Here is a 23,669-nt window from a genome sequence, read left to right as displayed (position 1 = left end):
ATCTTTTGGTTTCTGTCAGGTGTGTTATTTTCACGGTAACTAACTTTTTATAACCATGGATTGTAGAGCAATGTTTGAACTAACAGATCGGTATTATAACTCAGATTTTTGTTTACGCAGCTCTTTACAGCAGCTTCTTTCTGCCATAGCCTTTAAGTCACGGCAACTTTAGATTGTTAAAGAAACAAGTTTAGTTGCTCCAAGCAACCGTTTTTCATTGACTGTATAATATTCACTACTATCCATATGTTTCAGGCATGTGTGCAAAAATGCCGTAAAGTAAGAATGCTTTCAAAAATTGAAATGTTAATAGTTTAATTTGATCAATTAGCAAAATGCAATGTTAGTGAACAGAAGAGAAATCTTAGCGAAAGCATACAGAGAATAGGAGAAAGGAAATACCACTTCTATTTCTCCTCTTTATTTGCAAAATGTCCTTGTCTGAACTAGATTATGGTGCCGTTTGCTACAATAAAGTTAAAGGAACACTATAGGGTCTGGAACACAAACATGTATCCCTGACCTTATAGTGTTAAAGCCACCATCTAGCCCCTCACCCTCATTTCCCCCTAAATATAGTACAATCTTACTTTTGTTCAAATCTGCAGCTGCTGGCTCTGCCTCTCAGATGCATCCTTGATTGACACCATCAGAAGTGTTGTTCTGAGCCAATCACAAATCTTCGCTGAGACTGTCAGGGAGGCAGATCAGGGGCAGAGCCAGCACAAGTTAAACACAGCCCTGGTCAATCAGCATCTCCTCATAGAGATGTATTAAATCAATGCATCTCTATGAGGAAAGTTCAGTGTCTGCATGCAGAGGGTGGAGACAATGAATTGCAGTGCTGCTTACAGTGCAGTGCATGCGCACTAGCCTCCTACGACTACTCTATAGGGAAGCATTGGAGCCCTAGATCATCAAAATGATGATCTCAGCTTAAAAGGCATAGCAGCAGCGAGGAAAGCAATGTGGCATGGGATAAAAGGTAAGTAATACTCACCTTTCAAACTCTCACACAGGAAATATTCTACCTTTTTAGTGTGTACATTATACTCTTGTTTTCTCAGAAAAAACATAGCTAAGTAGCAGGACACCATAGCGTTAGGAATACATGTTTTTATATCTGAATGCTTGTTACATGGGATAGTTACAGACACTTATCTTTGTTACATACAATCACAAAATACCCACTAAACACCAAAAGTGAAATATATGGAAAAAAGCTACTTAGCTTATATGTACAGCTTCCCAAGGTCCCTTTCCTGGTGACCTCACATAATCAAGATATAGTAAAGAAAATATGGGATACAGCTGAATACCTAGAATGAAAAATAACAAAATAATAGTGCAACACTTTATGATGATGTTAACAGTGCCCCCACTTAATATAGAACTCACAGACTCCAAGTGATATAATGCCTTAAAGTTGCCTTCCCTTACAAGGGAGGTTTGGATCCTCTATCGGGTTGAAGCTCTCCCGATCAAAATCAGGGATCGGGTAGGTAAGTAAAATGATTTATTTAAAGTATATATATATATATTTGTAGTCGGGGCAATATACCCGAACAGAGAAATCTTATAAATTATATTATAAACATAAACCATAAGTTAGCACCAGTCGGTTGTGGTGTGCCGGAACCGACAAAGCAGTAGGCCTGTAATAAAAGTGGGTCCACCTTAGATGGTGTTGTGAATAGAGGGAGTGGTGGGAGGGTTGACTCGCCAGACCAGCAACGGTAAGGTGGGAGTGGATTGGCAGCCCTTTTAAAGGGGAACCAAGCCCCTCCCACAACTACAGGCCAAGCCTTCAAATTTGTAGTCGGGGCAATATAGCCGAACAGAGAAATCTTAGCATATTATAAACATAAACCATAAGTTAGCACCAGTCGGTTGTGGTGTGCCGGAACCGACAAAGCAGTAGGCCTGTAATAAAAGTGGGCAAAAAGAAATTACCAGGAAACGTAAATCGTTAACAACTTCATTTATTGAGATAAGTCACAAAACGCTTGTCTTAATTCTTTAACGGGATTAGGTATGTAAAGCGTGTAGGCGGAGGATTTCCAGCGTCCCATAGCCTTAATGATATGAGCGGGTATGTGGTTAGCGGAAGCCGAAGATGCTGCCCCTATACGGAAAGAGTGGCCTGAAAATTGATTTGGGTTTAGGCAGAGCCTGGTTAACAGTAATCGTATGTAAAACATGAATTTAGCTGTGGTCAGTGTGTGTCCATGTAGTTCAAACAAAGGCTGTTGTGGTTGTTTTTGGACTGAAAGGGTATACATATCCAAAACTTTAACTGGACACCATTTGTTGTGAGTAGGGTATAGCGGAATTTGAATAGTATGTCCTTCTGTGCTGGTTTTAGATTCTCTTAAGGAGAGAATGTAATGGTTGGTATGTCTTTGTAAATCCTTAATTCTTAGGTAGTCGTGGGCGATGATGGTCATTGTTGTAAATTCACTGGGACGTAGGAACCCGTAAAAAGCGAGATATAGGGCTGTTTTTATTATATTATTGGTCATAGGTTCAAAAGGAGATGAATCTAATAAGTTGGATAGAGAGTGGAATATGTTGTTGTCTATGGGTAGTCGTTGGGTGGGGACATGTGTATCTAATTTTTAATGCCTTTAAGTAATGTTTTGATTTGATATGATGTCAAGAAACCCGTAGTGTTAGGTTGTTGGATAAGCATATGGTGCTGAATTCTGGTAAGGTACAATTTAATGGTATTAAAGGATAGTTTGAGGTTAATGTGGCAAAAAGAGGTAAAACCTAATATAGTTTCTAGCGCAAACATGTCGTGGATGTGGAACTCGGTGATAAATTTTGTGAAAACGTGAAAAGCCCTATCATAAGTGTTCCTGGTGTTTACTGAAAGAGCCAGATGAGAAATGTGACGTGCGTGATTTAACAAAGTCTTTAATCCATGATCATGTCTTGGAATAGAGGTGCAGGTGTCGCTCGTCTGGGTAGTGTTGAGAAGAAAGCCTGGAAACGAAACCGAGACAAGTGATCAGCCGAGGTGTTTGTGTGCCCAGGGATGTGTATACATGTTATGAAGAATTGACTAGTGGCCGCTACCCATGTGAGTCGTCTTAGTAGTCTCATGATGACCATTGATGCCGATCGGCCTTTATTGACAATATGGCATGTGGCCATATTATCTGAGAAGCACCTGACCGTGTGGCCCGACCAATATGGTCCCCAAGCAATGGCTGCCGCCACGATGGGGTACAACTCGAATAAGGCCAAGGTATCAGAGAATTTGGGTAGTGTCTTGACTTCAGTCGGCCAAGGGCCCCAAAGCCATTGATCACCCCAGATGGCCGCAAAACCTGTGTTAGCTGCGGCATCTGTCCAAAGTGTAGGTGAAGTGTCGGAAGGGGGTGGTATAAACATAGTCCGCCCGTTCCAAGAGGTGAAAAAATGCCCCCACATGCGTAAGTCTGAGGTTGCGTGTACATCTAATGTGATAAGTGAGGTGTCTGAGGTGAATAGTGGAAACAAAGATAGCAGGTGGGATATAAAGGATCTACCTTGGGGTATGATCCTCATGATCCTAGCAGTGATTGAAGTTCCTTGCGATTGCAATAACCTTGTAGCAGGTAATGTTCAATACTTTTCAGGGTACGTTCAATCTTGTCCTGAGGGAGACTAGCTTGCATGTGTATCGTGTCTAGTTGGATCCCCAAAAATTGCATGTTGGTATCTGGACCCAAAGTTTTGTGAGGTGAGACAGGAATAGTGAGGGATTTAAACAAAGCCAACATGTGTTTCAAACTACTTGGTGGGAGTGTGTTATTCTCAATCGTGAGGAAATCGTCCAGATAGTGCATAACCGAAGGATATTTACACACATTAAGTAACAACCAACATAAAGCTTCTGCAAACGTGTCAAAAATACGTGGGCTACTCTTGGAACCAAATGTTAGACGGGTGAAGAAATAATACATCACCTGCCATTTAATGCCGTGTAGATGCCATAGGGAAGGATGCATGGGTAGTAATTTAAAAGCGTTTACCACGTCGGTTTAACTTAGCCATGCCCCTTTGCCAGCTTGAAGAATGGCCCCTATGGCATTATCGATAGTGGCGTAGTGAAGTGAAAATTCTTCGGAGGGTATTAGAGAGTTAAGACTGGGGACAGTGGAGGAATGTGGTGCTGATAAATCAATTATCAGTCTGGGTTCCTTATATATTTGGGTGAAGAATAAGTGCACTATAAATCAAAGTGCTGTGAATGTAAGCCCCATTACTCATCACACATTTTTACTATATTAATAATTATATGAGTTGACCCACCTGACAAGCCAAAATTACTGTCAACCACATGAGAATATGTGTGCCATGTGTCACTAAAAATGTCAATCACAAAAAAATATATATGTTAAAAAATATATACATTAAAAAAATATAAAAATATTTTTAAAAATGTGAAATTTTTTATCAAAAATGAGTCCGTGCGGCAATCAATCTGTGTCTTGATGGAAAACGTCTCTCCTGTTGTGGTACTTTTAAATGTAGTTGTCACGTATTCATCCGCTTATATAAATGTGGTTAATGACATTTACTGTCCACACATGAAAAGTTGTGCCGAGCAGCAACCAAATCCACAGAAGGGTTAATGCTGAGCAGCAATTATGCAAATGGAAACCTGGTAACTGCCTTTGGGGTCAAAGGCCGGTTACAGCCTATCAGATCTAGAGGAGGGATATTTAGGCCCAGTTCTCATCCTGCTCAGTGCCCTGTTGTGGTTTCCCTTGTGGTTGTCCGAGAGCGTGTTATTGATTTTGGTTATTCTGGTTATTTGACTTTGGCATTGTTTTTGACTTTTCTGGCATGGCTGACTCCTGGCTTTTCCTTATCGTTGTGTCTCTTTCTGTATCCCATGACCTCAGCTATTCCTGACTATTCTTTGGTACGTTAGTCCGGCCATTCTAAGGTCCGGTATACGTTACCTATCAGTCCTCTGTGTTACACAATTCTTTTTTAATTCTTTTTTTGTTGTTGTGCGGTTTGATACATATTATTGACATACGCCACAACAGCGTGTTTGAAGATGCACATAAGTTTGACAGTGGCATGAACAATTGCACATTTTTATAGTTATAACAGGCTTGACTAAACAGTGAGGTGGTCAACGCTTAACGGTGCTAGGATAGCTTTGCTACTGTAGTTATAGTCTGGCCTTATGGTTTGCAATGTAACAGTAGCTGGGTCTTGTGTGACGTGTCTACAGGTTGTGCTATTCTCATGCAGGCTGTGATGCAATAATAAAAAAAAAATAATAAAAAAATAATAATAAAAAATAAAAAAAAGTAACTTTGCTATGTCTTGCCTACAGTGTAGTGTAACATTACTACGTTGTCTAAACATAATTGCATTATGTTTTCATTGATGGGTAACTAGACATCAAATCTGCGATGGCATGGGGGTATAGTCCGCCTTTGGCCCTATGTAGCCGCCTGAGTCCGGGTATTCCGCTGTTGCAAGATTTTTGAACAGTTCAGGCCAGAAATACCTGTGAGGCAACGTGGTAGGCGCTTCAGCCTATACCTTGCATTGGTAAGTCCCATGTGCTGTACTTATCAGTCCCTTCAACTGTTCCCCCCGTGTTGTGCAGTCGTGTGGCTGCTTGTGATGTCGCTTCAACTGGGATGATGCGCTTCCTGTGCCCGTGTCGTCCCCCGGGATCTAGCCTCTTTGCGCCTCGATCAGCGTCACGGCGGGCTTTGTGGGTGGCAGTGTGCAGGTTGGTGTGTTGCTTATCGTTTTTTGGTGGGACCACTGAGTGTGGGGTAGGTCGGGTCTTCTTCTGTGATGGGGAATCAGGAGTTTCAGTGTTCAAGGGGTCCGGCGCCATTTCCCACCTTTTTGGGCTTCGATTCAGTTTGGAGGCCACCCTGGAGTTGTGAGGGGGAGTCCATTGCAGGGTGCGCCGGGTGGTCGGGTGGATCCACGCCGCCACCTCTCTCATCGCCAGCCGGTAGGGTTTTCTCCAAGCTTTAAGCTTTGCACAGCGATGAGTGCGTAGCAGGTCTATGAAGTCCCTTGTGTGCTTCGGTGGTGCGATGCGTGGGTGCTTGGTCTTAGGCCTCGCCGCCATCTTGGCCGGGCCTTGTGAGTTTCGCTTGGTTGGCGATTTTGTTGCTTGTTCAGGCGTGAGTATGGGGGTAATCGTCCCCAGCGAGGACCGGGATGTCCCCACTGGTCCATAGGGGGGGAAGCAGGGCTGCGATGGGCTGTTGCGTAGGAGCGTGTCCCGTGCCGGGAAGTCGGCCGTCTCCCCCGGGCCTCAGGTTCTGCACTAGTTTAGGCCGCATGGCCAGTTGAAGTTTTTCCTCGGAGCATCCGTGCCGGGTGTGTATCGTTGTATGCAGGATGCTGTTCTGCGCCTGCTCCCGGTCACCGTTTGCCGCTTGTGCCATTATGACAGTCGGTAGCATCGCTTTTTGGCCCGGTGTTGCAGGAGCTCTTAAAATGTGCGACTGGCCATCTTAGCTGTCAGGCCCCGCCCCGTGTTACACAATTCTAAGTGCTGGATCATTCTGTAATCCTGACAGTAGTAGTTTTTTAGCAATTTTTAAACTTCCCACAACCTTTAAAACCTGGTTCTCCAGGATCTTTTTATTGACTGGTGGTTTGTATACCTTTTACATAACTGGTAGCCAAAACAATTAGTTTTTTTCAATTACTGTGTTTTTTGGGGGTAATATGGTACTCAACACAGCGTTTTGTAAGAGGATAGGCCAATGTTTAACCAAGCCCCTCTTTAAGCCTATTTTTTATGGCATTTAAATGCAAGTATGCATTTATGTGTAGTGTTTTTTTTTATGAATACACTGGTGTGTTTATATATAATTTTGTTGTTTAAAAAAAGAGGTGTGTTTATATGTAGTGTTGAATGCTGAGATGTATGCACAAATACACATGCACTCAGGACCGGTGCTAGGATTTTTAGTTACACAGGCGAAGATGCATTTTGGTGCCCCCCACCCTCGTTTAAAATAAGGTTCATACAAACACAGAAATAATCATACAGAGACAGACAGACACAGACAGAGACATACATGCATACAGAGACATGCAGGCATACATACCGTCATACAGACACATACATACATACATACATACATACATACAGAAACATACAGAGACATCCAGGCATACAGACACATACATACATACAGGCATACAAAGACATACACGCATACAGAGACATACCGTCATACAGACACATACATATATACAGGTATACAGAGACATACAGGCATACAGACACATACGTACAAAGACATACAGACACATACATTTGTACATACAGAGACATACAGGCATACGGACACATACATTTGTACATACAGAGACATACAGGCATACAGAAACATACAGACACATACATTTTGTACAGAGACATACAGGCATACAGAGACATACAGGCATACAGAAACATACATACAAAGACATACAGGCATACAGAGACCTACATACATACATACATACATACATACATACAGAGACATACATACATACATACATACAGAGACATACACAATTACATACTTACATCAGTTCAATCTTGTCCCCTGGATGCATGCTGTCTGGCTCCTTGGAGTCCTGTCCTGCAGCCCAGCCCCATCACAGGGCGCCAGCCGCGCTGTGTGGTACACAGGGAGCAGGTATATGATGTCATTCATATCCTCGCCCCCTCCACACAGCCTGCGGCAGACACCAGGGTAGGTGCAGTGGCGTACACATGACCCATGGGGCCCCAGTGCGCAAATTGATCCGTGCCTCCCGCCCCCCTCTCGCGCTTACTCTGCGCGTGCCGGAGCCGCAACACATGGCGGCGGGCACCTGGTCGCAGGGGTTGCAGGGCTGTGACCCCTACGACCGCGGTATGTACGCAGTGCATGCAGATGCACACACACTTAAAGGACCACTACAGACACCCAGATCACATCAGCTCAATGAAGTGGTTTGGGTGTCAGGTCCCTCTAGTTTTAACCCTGCAGCTGAAAACATAGCAGTTTCAGAGAAACTGCTATGTTTCACGAGGGTTAATCCAGCCTCTAGTGGATGTCTCACTGACAGCCGCTAGAGGAGCTTATTCTAAAACACTGAACGTCCATAGGAAAGCATTGAGTAATGCTTTCCTATGGGCGGTTTGAATGCGTGCGCGGCAAGAGCATTCGGAGCTGAGAGGTGGAGGAGGGATCCCCAGCGCCAAGGGAGTCCGGCGCTAGAGAAAGGTAAGTGCTGAAGACACACACACACTCTCACGAACAGATGCATACACACCAGCTAACAGACACACACATTTACTGACAGACACACTCAGCGACAGACATACATACACACTCACTTACTAAACATACACTCTCACTGACAAACACACACTCACTAACAGACATCAAACAGACTCACTAATACACACACAAACACACTCAGTAAGAGACACACAGTAACACACTCACTGACACTCACTAGCAGACACACTAGCAGACACACACACTGACACTCACTAGCAGACACACACACACTGACACTAGCAGACACACTCACTGACACTCACTAGCAGACACACACACACACTAACACTCACACTAACTCATGTTTTTTTTTTTAATTTAATCCCCCAGCCTCCTTACCTTTTGGAGTGCTGAAGGGATTCCCTGGGGTCCAGTGGTGCTACTGGGCTCCTGGGCGGGGGGGTAGGCAGGCTGGCTGGCGGGCGGGGCACGCGCGTGCGAGGGAGCACTCTCCCATGTGTGCTTCCTCTTCAGCTCCCTCGCGCACCGCGTAGGGATGCCGGCACCGGAAGATGACGTCAACTTTCGGCTCCGGTATCAGTATGCGGCGCGCGAGGGAGCTGAAGAGGAAGCACACATGGGAGAGTGCTCCCTCGCGCGCCCGCAGAACCGGACGCTCGGCCACGCTACAATAGGTCGTCGGTTGGAGGGGAGCGCAGTGCGCTTCCCTCCTTCCAGTCAGCCTGATTTTGCGCCCCCAGGGCCGGTGCGCCCTAAGGCATGCACTGTCACAAACACACACACACACACACTGTGATACACATACACGCACAGAAACACTTGCAAATACACAGATATACACAATCATACAGATGCAGCTATACAGACACATTTACACACACTGACACATACACATACAGACACACAACCTGGCACACATGCAGACACACTGACACACATGCAGAAACACTGACAACATACAGATACACAGACACTCACAATGACAACATACAGACACACAAATACATAACCTGACAAATGCAGATACAAACACTGACACACATGCAGATACACACATTGGCTACATACAGATACATGCACAGGTATACACACTGGCACACACACAGATACATACATACTGACAACATACAGGTACACACTGACACACACACAAAAAGATATACTGACACACACAGACACTGTGACAGACATACATACTGACACATACACAGACATACTGACTGGCACACCGACATACATACAGACACACAAACTGACACACACAGACATACTGACATACACACAGACATACATACTGAGACATACATACTGACACACTCAATTATGTAACTGAGATATAGAATTTTTATGCGGTCTGGGTATTTCAGCCTAAACTTTGCAATTTATTCTCAGTTTCCACAGTTTCCTGGTTTGGTAAATCCGTGTTTCTCATCTGATTGTCAGAAAAACAAACCATTTATAACATAGCAAAGAATGCATTAACATGGAAAGCCTCCAACTCCCCTTATGTTTTACTTTATGTGAAACTGTGGCAGTGTGGGGTGACAGTTACATTGTGGGGTGACAGTGGCGGTGAGTTGTGACAGTGGCAGTGTGGGGTGACAGTGGCGGTGTTGCATTCAACACACACAGACATACTGACACACACACAGACCTACTGACACACAGACATACATAGTGACACACACCAGACATACATACTGACACACCAGACATACAGACATACATACTGACACACACACACACATACATACTGACACACACACACACATACATACTGACACACACACAGACATACATACTGACACACAGACATACATACTGACACATAGACATACATACTGACACACACACACAGACATACTGGCACACAGACAAACATACTGGCACACACACACAGACAGACACTCTTCAGTTTCTTACCTTTGCAAGAGGCTTCCTTCTCTGGGGTGCAGTGTGCTGGCTGGGGTAGTTGGGAGTTGGGGGTCTGGCTCTGCTTGCTCCCCCTCCTCACTGGATGCTGGCTCAGGATTTGGCAACATACTGGATGTGAGGCTCAAAGGTGAGGCCAGAATTAAGTATGACGCCAAGACAGAGCGCTTGCAAGGATGGACTTGTAGGGAGAGGGAAAGACGATGATCAGTATAAGGAGGAGGAATGATATACGTCTTGGGTACCCTCTATAATTCAAAAAATCCCATAATAAATGTGTATGCCACCAACAGTTTTAGAGAGATTGAGTTTCTGAAAGCAGGAGGACATCTAGTCAGAGATGGAAGAAACGCAAGCAGTGACACGTTGCAGGATGGCATGGAAGAGGTCCGGGGGGAGAGATATATCTGGGTACAGGTGGTAGTGGAATCCAAATGAGTTAATACATTTGCCAAGAGAGCCAGTATAAAGAGAAAATGGAAGAGGAACAAGGACAGAGCCTTGGGGGTATCATTAGAAAAGAAGACACTGAGTGTTGGGAGAGAAAAGGGGAAAACCACGAGAGGACAGTGTCACAGAGACCGAGTGATTGAAGAGTTTGAAGGAGAGCATGATCAACAGTGTCAAAGGCAGCAGAAAGGTCAAGAAGAATTAGTATGGAGTAGTGGCTTTTGGATTTAGCCGCGATTAGGTCGTTAGTAACTTTGATAAGAGCAGTCTCAGTAGAGTGGAGAGCGCGAGACAGATTGAAGAGGGTCAAGGAGAGAGTTGGAATCGAGGAAGTGAGACAAACGGGTAAAGACAAGTCTTTCCAGAAGCTTTGAGGAAAAAGGGAGCATAAATATGGGATGATAGTTAGAGGGGGAGGACGGGTGAAGAGATGTTTTTTTCAGGATAGGTACTACAGTGGCATGTTTAAGGTCAGCAGGGACAGCACCAGTTGAAGATGTGTGTTAATGAAGGCACAAAACAGGGGGAGAGAGATCTAATATGGTGAAATGGGACAGGATCGAGCAGGCAAGTGGTGGGGCGAGAGGAAAGGAGAAGCACAGCCACCTCTTGTTCAGTAGCCAGGGAGAAAACCTGAAGGGTAGGAAAGGCATGATCTACATGTGGTTGAGAAAGATAACAGCAAGGTGGTGGTGGAGGTTTGAAGGAGCAGTGAGGTGAGAGGGAGAAATTAATATTTAGAGAAAATGTGTTTTGTTATATAGATATGAAGATTATACATATGCACATATATAATCATAGACTTATATATACACACATATATAACTATGAGTGTTTAAACCATTGTTAAGGATGCAGTTTGTTAACAGAGGGATTTCAGGTGAGAAGAGGTTTAGTGAATTGGTGTATTTTGAAAATCAACTGATCTGCACTATCTATAAGTATGCTAATGACAATGGGGAGGGTGGGCAGCCTTCCAGAGATGATATCTCTGCATAGGCTTTTCTGCAGGGCTTGGTTGCTTGTGCGTACTGGGTGTTGATAATTAATGCTGTTATTGGGGGTCCAGTCTCTGCTTAGGCTTTTCTGCAGAGCGTGGTTGCTTGTGCGTACAGGGTGATGATAATTAATATAGTACAAGTATGTGATGATTAATGGGCTTACATTCCTAGCACTTTGATTTATAGTGCACTGATTCTTTACCCAAATATAGAAGGAAAAATCTTAAGACCAATATATGAAGATGATAACTGTTCACTAAGACAACTTCAATTTTTCACTAAACTAAAGAGTTGAAAGTAAATACGTGATTTTTTTTTTGTAAACTCATGAACTACATAAACAATAGAGTTTGATTTGAAATTGGAACGCACGGAAGGAGGCGTTGGTACGCAAGCCGGATGTTGATTAACAATGCGGAAGAACACACAGCGGCAATTGAAAAACCGAAACAGCCATGGAGAAATTGATTGGCGGAATTGATGGGAACTCCCCCCACACCGGAGGAAATCAAGAACAGCCCTATTTAGGAAGATGTGGTTAGGGGATGGTTAGGATGATTTATTGTCACTGATAGTGTTTTTTCATTGTAATTGGATGAAAATTGGTCCCTGAAGAAGTCTCTAAGGAAACAAAATGTGTAGAACTGGTGATCTACTATTGCTTTTATACATTTTTAGCAACTGAATTTTGTTTTTCACATATCAAATAAATCAGTTTTATACTTACCTACCCGACTCCTGATTTTTATCCAAAGAGCCACAAGCCGATAGAGGATCCAAATCTCCCTTGTAAGGGAAGGCAACTTTAAGGCGTTATATCACTTGGGAGTCTGTGAGTTCTATATTAGGTGGGGGCACTGTTAACATCATCATACAGTGTAGCACTATTATTTTGTTATTTTTCATTCTAAGTATTCAGCTGTATCCCATATTTTCTGTACTATAACTTATCTTTGCTGTGGATTTTTTTTTTTCACTTTCATTTATATATGGAAATGTATTGACAGTGCAGAGATACCCAGGCCATGCTTATCTAGTCAGTTTTATTGTTCTAGATAGTTGTCTTTTACTAAGTCACAAGTGATAATCATGCATTAAAGGCAGCTCTGTTATCTTCAGATGGTATGAAAGACAAGGTCTTCTTTAGATAAGACGTAAAATGTAACCTAGTACCTGAGATATTGCTAGTAAATATGTAGGTCTGTGAGCAATTTTCATGTGCGTTTTGTCTGCTTTTTAAATTCTACACAACAGTATGCCCCATATTGCTCCCTATTTAAGGAACACTTTAGTGTTAAAAGGAAAATAAATAAATAAAATGTTCCTCTTCCCAACCATTCGTAGCTCATCCCCTCCGAAAATGAAAGGGTTAAAAAAACATTTTTACAATCTCTCCATTCCAGCGCCAAGGTCCCTCTGGTGGTTGACATCACAAGTGTTGAGACAGCTAGCTCATAAACCATATTTGTAGCTCACCGACTTCTCAACTTGCAGAACTTGGATTCCACCATTTTGTCATCTTAGTGGCCTTAAAGGGACACTAGGCATTGTACCTGCTTCATTTTATTATTATTATCTGCAAAGATTTACATTTAAAGGTGAATTTAACAAATGAGATAATAACAAAATGTTAGAGAAACAATAGGTAGATGGGGACCCTGCTCAAACGAACTTACAGTCATTGAAGTAGTTATAGTTTCTGAAGTCCACTCACGCTGTCCTTCTGTTTAGTGTTCAGCCATTTGTAATGATTTAATGCAAAACAAGAGTCCCCAGCAACCAATCCCCTCTGTGCTGTTTTGGGCTAATGAGAAAGCATTAATCTGAGCAGCAATGGTTGTCTGCAATTGGCTGAGAGTGTCAGATGTCTGGTTTCAGTAATCAAAGTGTGAGGATGTCCAGTTTCACTTCACTGATTAAAATTATAGTGCACACTGATTTTATCTTAAAAAAATAAATAAACATAAATGAGATGGTACTTATTGTGCTTATATATTTAATTACCTGCAGTTAAATTAATGGATATTTAATATGCAGCAAATCAAGTGTGTTAACCTGTTTTGTGCCACAATTTATTAACTTTTCATTTTTATATTTAAAAGAAAATTACACTCCACAAATACAAATAAAATAAATCTCATTTAATTATGCATTGTTTTAATGTAATACATAAAGCACCTCCACTGGCTGTCTGGTGACAGCCGCTAGAGGAGCAGTTAATGTTGCTGTATAATTATTGCAGTTTCTCAGAAACGGCAATAATTAACATTGCAGGGTTAAGGGGACCGGGGCTCTGCAATGAGATGAAGTGGCCGGAGTGCCTATCATGTTCCTTTAAGGCTGTATTTGTATTTCACTGTTTCACACACGTAACATGTGCTTTGATGTTCTCAGGCAGCCTTGATGATCTCCCTCATATGGAAATATTACTCTGAGCCAGTGACCGTGTTACCCAGTAAATGGATTGCCCCGTTGGAACGTCTCGTAGCGTTTCCTACTGGTATTGCAGGTAATATTTGTGGTATCATAATGATTCTAAATGTTTAAATGCAATGCAGTACCTGAAACATAGCCACTCTGCATTGGACTGATTGTGGCAAACTTTGTAGTGTTTGTAGTGTTTTATTTTGTTCCTTTATATGTTTTACAATGTAAGGCTGGAGTTATTCTGTGTCATGTGATCATAACTTTCTACTCAATAAAAAAAAGTTTAACCCCTTAAGGACCAAACTTCTGGAATAAAAGGGAATCATGACATGTCAGACATGTCATGTGTCCTTAAGGGGTTAAACTTAAATGCATGAATTAAAGCCAGGGAAAAGTTGCAAAATGTATTTGTTACAAAAGTTAAATGATTACACCTGTTTCCTAGGAAGTAACATGTATGTTTTATGATGCATGCCATTTTATACACTGTCAAGGATCGAGGTTTCATTGTGAAGCCTAAAAATGCCCTGGTCTCTGACTATCAATAGTGTACACTGGTTTTATCTTAAAAAAATAAATATTAATAACATAGTACGTGTGTGGACTTGTTTTGTGCCATCGTTTATTAACTTTTCAATTTGACATTTAAAGCATTTAGAGGGACACTCCCTGGCCAAAGTGCAAAAATAAATCACATTTCATTGCAAATAGCACTCTTTTTTCCCACCTAGAAATTTTGTGGCTGTCTAATCACAGACTTCCCAATGCATCTCAAGGAGAAGTCTTAACAATTACTGGGTCTTGATTTTAGCTCTGCTGAGCCAAACAACCAGGAAGTAACAGGACCCGTTGTCTGAATGACAGGCAAGGTTCATTTATAAAAGTGCCAATTTCTATTGAAATCTGCACTGCTTGTAAAATAAAAAAAGGCTAAGGTGCTCTAGATTCTAGGAGCTAGGAGTGTCCCTTTAACGTTACGTTTTCTAATGGTTAGTGGGCAATGAGAGCAACTACGAACTAAGATCAAATGTATCTAAAAAACATTAAAATAGCTATAAACTATTCCCACCAATCTCCAAACAGAAGATAAAGTATTTTTTTAAGTGGACCTATTAAGTTCCTCGGTGAAGGCATGTGGGGTAAATAACTCGATGGGATGCCTTCGTAATCGAGAGAAGTCATATCGAAGAGTCCTCACATAGAACATTCAGGATATATATCTTTGATCATTGTATCTATTCACATAAGATCTTTTCACATATCTTTTTTTTATTTTTATTTCCAATTCCAGGTGGAGTGGGAATAACGTGTTGGCTGGTAGTTTGCAACAAAGTGGTGGCTATAATGCTGTATCCCATCAGCTAGGACGAGTGACCGACTGCTAACAAGGCATTCCATAGTGCTGCTATCTGAATACACCTGTATGCATGTGGACCCAAGCATGACACTGCAAGCAGCTTCTTTACCCATTGCTTGCAGGGTTTCAGAACATTAGGAACTATTTAAATATAATTTAATTGTATTAAAACACAAAACAAAACACAAGGCATGATGTACTCTGTTTCTGTACTATTTTTTTGTTCTTGAAAATCAGTAATATTGCTTTATATTCATGTTTTTTTTGTGAATGGTAAATAAATTGGTGCATGGATATTCTCAAATAGTAGGATTACTTTTGAAATGAGGGTTTTTATATGCAATAAAGGAAAATATAATGCAACCTTCCATCGATGTCTAACCATCTTCCTTCTTAGTTCAACTAGAATGCACAGTAAATCGTTAAGTTCTCCTACGGATGGCAATGCATTGTGGGAGTTGTTCTACAACATCTGTTTGGCCCTTCCATTGCTGTACAATACATAATTTTATCAGCACACCTCAACATTGTACATATTATAATAGCTTGTATAAAACAGCTAGTAATATCGGTTTTAAAAAAAAAAAAAATCACCTAACTGAAGGCTGAATTAAATTCCCTGTAGTCGGCAAGTAGGGCAGTATTTTTTTTGAAGGGCCATTTCATACTTTTTACTATTATGCAAAATGTATGGAAGACTGCAAGACGTTCCATGCTAATTAACTCATAAATAAGAAAAAACAACAACAAAACCCAAACACCTTTTACTCTTTCCTCTTGCACTGGAACATCATTATTGTACAGTTATCTATTGAGTCTGTAGTACTAGTCCACCTGCTTGTACACTATTAGGATTTGGCAACTTTTTATTTTATTTTTGTAATTAAAATTGACGGGTATCATTGTCCATGCTAAGAACATTCAATGTTGAAGATAATTTTGGTTCTACTGCACTGTCCCTTTAAGAGGTGTCTCCACTTTTTGAATGCAAGAATCATGGCAAGCAGCTCTCTGTTCCTTTTGTCGTAGTTTTGTTCTGTCTTAGTATTTTAGAATTTTAGCACACACGTAAGTAGAGGTCGGTTTGTCAGAATACAGCTCCCATCCTATTTTTGAAGCATCAGTTCTAAGAATGAGGGGATGACTGGGAGCAGTATGCAATAAGACAAGACACGTGACAAGACGTTTTATCAATGTTTCCAATGTCTACGCAACTGCAGTGGACCACATCTGTTTTTTATTATCTTTTGTGGCATATTTGTTATGGGTGCTATAATGGAGGAAAATCCTTTGATAAAACACTGGTAATAATCGACAAAGCCAATGAATACCATTATGACTGTAAATCTTTATGCCAATGGGCAGTTTAATACAATGGGCAGTTTATTGAGGTCTATTTGAAACTATATAGATGACACTTTTAGAAAGTAACCTGTTATTGATCATGTCAACATTTCTCCTCTGTTACAAAACAGTCGACTTCAAAGATTTTCTGCAGCACCTTCATGCTCACATGGATATGAGGTATCTCAGGAACTGGTGAATGTATTGGAATTTTGTCTAAATACACAGATTCTAAAAGAAGTCTGGTAGCATTAAATAGACCAAGCAGTGTTATATTGTATTCGTATTGCCTAGTTCACGTGTTAGCAGCTATCTTCCACTCATTATTTATCTTGATAATAGACCAATAATACAGGAAGACAAGCCAAAGTCAAAGATCCAGAGGGGCAAAACTAGCACCAAAACATACATGACCTCTATCACAGGAATGATGCAGGGCCTGCGTCTTTCTCTGTATAAGGGGAGCAAAGACAGAGCACTCCGCATCATTAAAAATGCTGGAATGACACAGCATCACCAAATGTGGTGTGGCAAAGCTGGAACAACACAAGGTAGCATGACACTGCATAATGAAAAGTATAAACTAATGTATAGCTACAAGAAATGCCCTCAGAGATAGGGGAAGTAGGGAATTGTGCTCCCACTGGACACCGGTACGTACACCACACCACTTAGTGTAAAACTAAAAAAAATAGAAAGATAGCCACTTGCACATATTCAGGATAGGCAAAGGTATAGACCATGGGTCGTCAACCTGGTCCCTACCGCCCACTAGTGGGCGTTTCGGGATTCCAGGTGGGCGGTAGGGATTTTCAAATTTTTTTATAGATTGGGTGAGCAGGCGGGTGCGAGCCGGCGGTACCCCTGCGACCGGGTACCGCCATCACCACTTGCGGCCCCGGCGGCAATCCGCCGGGGCCGCATATAGAGGGGTCCATCGGGTGGCCCATGCTGTCAGGGCCACCCGATGGATGTGGATTGTGAGAGGGCCCAGTCAGCGCTGGGCACTTTAACAGCGCGACCGGCCCCCTCTGATGACATCATCTCCGTTGGGAGGAAGTGATTCCCCGGTCACTCCTCCCAGCATACTGAGAGCCCGCGCGGGAGGAAGGAGTAGGAGGGAGTCAGAGTGGGAACTCTGACTCCCATCCACCTGAGCCACCACTGGACCCCAGGGAAAGTCACTCTCCTGCACCTTAAAGGTAGGAAACAGGAGGGTGACTTAAATATAATGTGTGTTTGTTTGTGTATGTGTCTTTGTATGTATGTCTTGTGTGTGTATGTGTGTCTTATGTATGTGTCTTGTGTGTGTATGTATGTCTTGTGTGTGTGTGTCTTTGTATATATATATATATATATATATATATATATATATGTGTGTGTGTGTGTGTCTGTCTGTATATATATATGTGTGTATGTATGTGTGCCTGTCTGTCTGTTTGTGTGTGTCTGCATGTGTGCCTGTCTGTCTGTATGTATGTATGTGTGTATGTATGTGTGCCAGCAGGGCCGCCATCAGAAATTTTTGGGCCCCTAGCACAGCTCAAGGTCTGGGCCCCCTTCAAGCCCGCCCACAGGGCCCGCCTCCAAATCCTGCCCACAGGAATACACACACACACACACACACACACACACACTAACATACAAATACTGAAACAGACATACACACATGCATACACACTGGCATACACACAGTGCACAAACAATGGCATACACACAATGGCATACACATATACACATACACACGTAGGCATACACACACACTGGCATACACACACACTGGCATACACACACACTGGCATACACACATACACACATACACTGGCATACACACATACACACATACACTGGCATACACACATACACACATACACACACACACTGGCATACACACATACACCTCATTTTCAGCCACCCTCCTCTCTTCCTTACCATTTCGTCGCAGGAGGGTAGCTGGGGATGATGTGAGTCGGCTGCCTCTCCTCGCGGCCTTTCTCTCCTCCTTCCCGCACGGAGTAAACTGGGAGGAAGTGACCGGACGTCACTTCCTCCCAGCAGCACTTGCTTCCGGCTGCATTTTATTTTTTATTTTTTTAAAGGGGCCCGGTCGCGCTATTACAGCGCTGACCGGGCCCCTGAAGATAATAGGGCCCATTGGGTGGCCCAAAATGCTTGGGCCACCTGATGGGCCCCATAAGCGTGTGGGCCCCGGTGGAGATGCACCGGCGGCAGTTCGGCTGATACACGTGGGGCCCGGGCGCCCGTGTGCCAGTCTGTTATAGTGGGATACCTAGCTCAGCCTTCCTACTGGGCATTGCTATAAGGAAGGTTAAAAAAAGGGGGGAAAAAAAGGTGGGGAGGGGAATTGAGGAGGGAGAAGAGGGGAGATGACGCACAGATGAGAAATCCTATTATGCGCAAACAGAGAAGTCGTCTGAATATCACCGAAAGAGGAGACCTTTGTTTGTTCCTTACGAAAATCGAACCAGATATCAAATATTTAGTCTTGCAGCATCAACCTCAAGGATCTCATTAATCACTAGTAAAGGTAATTTCAATTTACTTTATTGTTTTCTCATTAAACTTTATAAAGTTAAAAACATTATAAACATGCATTAATTGGAAATAAAAAGATAAATGAACGTACATTTATTTTTTTTAAAAACACCCTCCTTTCGAAAAAAATATTCCGCACTTGCGCGAAAACTGGTGGGCGGTAAGGAAAATTTTTCAACCAAAAAGATGTATTAGTGGGCGGTAGTTAGAAAAAGGTTGACTACCACTGGTATAGACACTTCAGTCAGTAGGGGCAAACAGCACATCGAAACAAATTGCAGAAGTTAAATGACAAATATATACGGTCATGGGAAAAAGAAATAACACCCTCTTTGACTTCTATGGTTTTACATATCCGGACATAATAACGATCATCTGTTCCTTAGCAGGTCTTAAAATTGGGAAATTAAAACCTCAGATGAAAAACAGCACATGACATATTACACTGTGTCATGATTTATTTAACAAAAATAAAGCCAAGGTGTAAAAGTTATATGTGAAAAAACTAAGTACACCCTTTACTGCTTCCATAGGAATTAAGAGTCTAAGTAGCAGACAGGTGCTGCTAATCAAATGCCTTTGATTAATTGATCAGCAGCAAGTGTGACCACCTCTTCAAAAGCCGATGTTTTAATAGTTTGCTGTTTTGGTGCATTCATGTGTTTTTTACACAATGCCAAGGAAGAAAGACATCAGCAATGTTCTTAGAGAAGCGTTTGCTGCTCCCCATCAAGCTGGGAAGGGTTATAAGGCCATTTCCAAACAATATTACATTACAGTAAGAGTATTATTCAAAAATGGAAAACATTCAAGACAGTCTTCCCAGGAGTGGACGTCCCAGCAAATTGACCCCAAGGTTAGACCATAAAATCCTCAGAGAAATTGCAAAAAAACCCAAGTTACATCTTAGACTCTACATAACTCAGTATATTAAATGTTAAAGCGTCACTATAGGCACTCAGACCACTTCAGCTCATTGAGGTGGTCTAGGTGCAGTGTCCCAAGTCCCGTAACCTTGCACAGATAATTATTGCAGTTTTTTTTTATAAACTACCAGACAGCCACAATAGGGGCGTTCCCGGGACGTTAGGCGACTTTTGGTCACCTAACTGATGCTGGACGTCCTCATGCTATGCATGAGGAAATCCAGCGCCATCCAAACCCCCATAGGAAAGCATTATACAATGCTTTCCCATGGGGGAAGTCCTAATGCAAGTGTGGCCATTGCCGCACATGTGCATGAGGTCTTCCCCGACGGCTGATGGCCGGGGTGGAGCGAAGTCAGAGCCTGAACCAGAGCTGAGGGACATCGACGCTGCAATCAGGTAAGTTACAGAAGTTTTTTTTTATCCATTTCTGCACAAGGAGGTAGGCGGCGATGTGTATTTTTTCCAGTACTAAGTACCAACGGTATAATATTTTCCGTTGTATTTCTAAGTGTTGGGCGCACGATGTGATTCTTTTATGTGCTGTGTAAGCTCTTTTGCACTGCTCTGTGCTTAACTCGGTGCCTAAATCTATGTGCCAAGCTTTTTTGTAGTGCTCAAGTGTTATTGGCTGGCTGTGAAGGAGTAAGTGGTAGTTGGGGGATTCCATCATAAGAGGTGTGGAGATGGGCAATGGTGGTCTTGTGAGGTGTCTTCCCGGAGCTACTGCTCACAGAGACAGGAGACGTATCTGTAATATTGTTAAGCAAGCAAAGCAGGAAGGGGAATTGGATGTACTTGTCCATTTAGGGACAAATGACTTGGCTTGCAATGAGGTTTCAGAGGTTACGGAAGTTTTTAGTGTTTTTGACAATGATATGCGGCAGGTTGCTTCCACACTGTCATTCTCTGAAGTTCTGCCTGTGCATAACACTCAGAATGACAGGCGGATGCGTATTAGGGACTTTAACTTGTGGCTTGGTGAATGATGTCGGGAGCAAGGTTTGGCTTTATTTCTCATGGTAGCTCTGTTTGGAATGGAAATAAACTGTACAAAAAAGATGGTTTTCATCTTTCTCAAAAGGGAACAAATGTTCTCAGTGAGCAGTTCAGAGGTTTTGCTAGGATGTATTTAAACTAGGAGGGGGGGGGGGCAAAAGGGTAATAAAACATCAATCCAATTGTCCCCCAAAACAAGGACAGAAGGTGCCTGTAGCAAGTGTGTTAAAAAATGATAAGCTTAGAGTCATGTCTACAAATGCTCGCAGTTTAGGGAATAAGATCCATAAACTTGTGGCAATAATGGCAACTGATAGTGTAGATTTAGTCGCTGTTACTGAGACATGGTATAATAAGAAAAATGACTGGGACATAGCAATACCAGGGTACTCTTTATATAGAAAAGACAGGGAAGGCAAGAAAGGGGGAGGGGTGGCCCTGTATGTGAAGGATAGCATAAAATCTAGCCTAATAAAGGATAGTGAGGCGAACATAGAGTCCGTTTGGGTTACGTTAGAATTTGGTAATCACACAGTAACTTGTGTAGGTGTGATTTATAGGCCCCCAGGACAAATTGAAGAGTTAGATAATCTACTAGTTGAAGAAATAGCTAAAATGACAATGAAGGGGGAAGTTATCATCATGGGTGTCTTTAATCTTCCTGATGTGAATTGGAAAACAAAAATAGCTACTTGTGCCAGGAGCACACATATTCTAAACTCCCTACTGGGATTGTCTCTAAAACAAGTCGTTGAGGAGCCAACTCGTAAAGAGGCCATACTAGATTTAGTGTTAACAAATGAAGATTTGGTATCAGATATTACTGTAGGTGAAAGTTTAGCATCCAGTGATGATCAGTCAGTGTGGTTTAATATAAGAACAGTGACTGAGTCACACCACACAAAAATAAAAGTTTTAGACTTTAGAAAAACAGACTTTTCTAAAATTAGAATATGTGTAAAGGAGTCATTATCATACTGGAGCAATTTAAATGGAGTCCAAGAGAAATGGGATTATTTAAAAGTTGCACTACGGAAGGCAACAGAAAATTGCATTAGGCTTGTCAGTAAAAGCAAACAATTCAAGAAACCACTGTGGTACTCCACAGATGTGGTCAAAATAGTAAAAAACTAAAAGTTAGCATTTAGTAATTATAAAAAAAACCAGAGTGAGGAAGACAGAATGACCTATAAGATTAGGCAGAAAGAGGCTAAGCAAGTTCTAAGAGCTTCCAAATCACACACAGAAGAGAAAATAGCACAGTCAGTAAAAAAGGGGGACAAAGCTTTTTTTAGATACATAAATGAGAAAAGAAAAGTAAAACAAGGATTAGTTAGATTAAAAACAAAAGAAGGAAGGTGTGTAGATGAGGATAAAGGTCTAGCTGACTGCCTCAATTAATATTTTTGTTCAGTATTTACAGATGAAAATGAAGGAAAGGGACCTCAGTTAAGAAAAAGGATAAATGAGTCATTTATTACACGTGAGTTTAGAGAGGAAGAGGTTCTATTTCAACTGTCAAAAGTAAAGACAAATAAGTCAATGGGACCTGATGGAATACACCCAAAGCTATTAAAAGAGCTTAGTGGTGTACTAGCAAAACCATTAACAGATTTATTTAACCAATCATTGTTAACAGGAGTAGTCCCAGAAGATTGGAAGTTAGCGAATGTTGTGCCCATTCACAAGAAAGGTAATAGGGAGGAGTCGGGCAACTATAGGCCAGTAAGCCTTACTTCAAGATCAGAGACAACATGGGTTTACTTCAGGGAGATCATGCCAAACTAATCTTATTGATTTTTTTTTATTGGGTAACTAAAATAATAGATCAGGGTGGTGCAGTAGACATTGCCTACCTAGATTTCAGTAAGGCTTTTGACACTGTTGCACATAGAAGGCTTATCAATAAACTGCAATCTTTGAGTTTGGATTCCAATATTGTTGAATGGGTTAGGCAGTGGCTGAGTGACAGGCAACAGAAGGTTGTAGTCAATGGAGTATATTCGAAGCCTGGGCTTGTCACCAGTGGGGTACCTCGGGGATCTGTACTTGGACCCATTCTCTTTAATATTTTTATTAGTGATATTGCAGAAGGTCTTGATGGTAAGGTGTTTCTTTTTGAGGATGATACTTAGATATGTAACAGGGTTGATGTTCCAGGAGGGATAAGCCAAATGGCAAATGATTTAGATAAACTAGAAAAATGGTCAGAGTTGTGGCAACTGACATTTAATGTGGATAAGTGCAAGATTATGCATCTTGGACGTAAAAACCTAAGGGCAGAGTACAGAATATTTGATAGAGTCCTAACCTCAACATCTGAGGAAAGGGATTTAGGGGTGATAATTTCTGATGACTTAAAGGTAGGCAGACAATGTAATAGAGCAGCAGGAAATGCTAGCAG

At 41.9% G+C, this 23,669-nt stretch overlaps 1 protein-coding gene across 1 annotated transcript in view; it reads left to right on the top strand.

Annotated features, from left to right (window-relative positions):
* Nucleotides 1–15,733, top strand: part of GET1 (guided entry of tail-anchored proteins factor 1) — a 64,157-nt gene extending 48,424 nt beyond the window's left edge. The window contains exons 4-5 of the mRNA XM_063447191.1: nt 14,051–14,165; nt 15,375–15,733. Of these exons, the coding sequence (XP_063303261.1) occupies nt 14,051–14,165; nt 15,375–15,448 (189 nt within the window). The 3' untranslated portion in view covers nt 15,449–15,733. The remainder of the gene's footprint in view (nt 1–14,050; nt 14,166–15,374) is intronic.
* The last annotated feature ends 7,936 nt before the right edge of the window (nt 15,734–23,669 follow it).

Source organism: Pelobates fuscus, chromosome 1 (genome assembly GCF_036172605.1).
Source record: "Pelobates fuscus isolate aPelFus1 chromosome 1, aPelFus1.pri, whole genome shotgun sequence".
Taxonomy (NCBI): domain Eukaryota; kingdom Metazoa; phylum Chordata; class Amphibia; order Anura; family Pelobatidae; genus Pelobates; species Pelobates fuscus.
The sequence above is the reverse complement of the archived record's forward strand: the minus strand, read 5'-3'. Positions and strand labels throughout refer to the sequence as shown.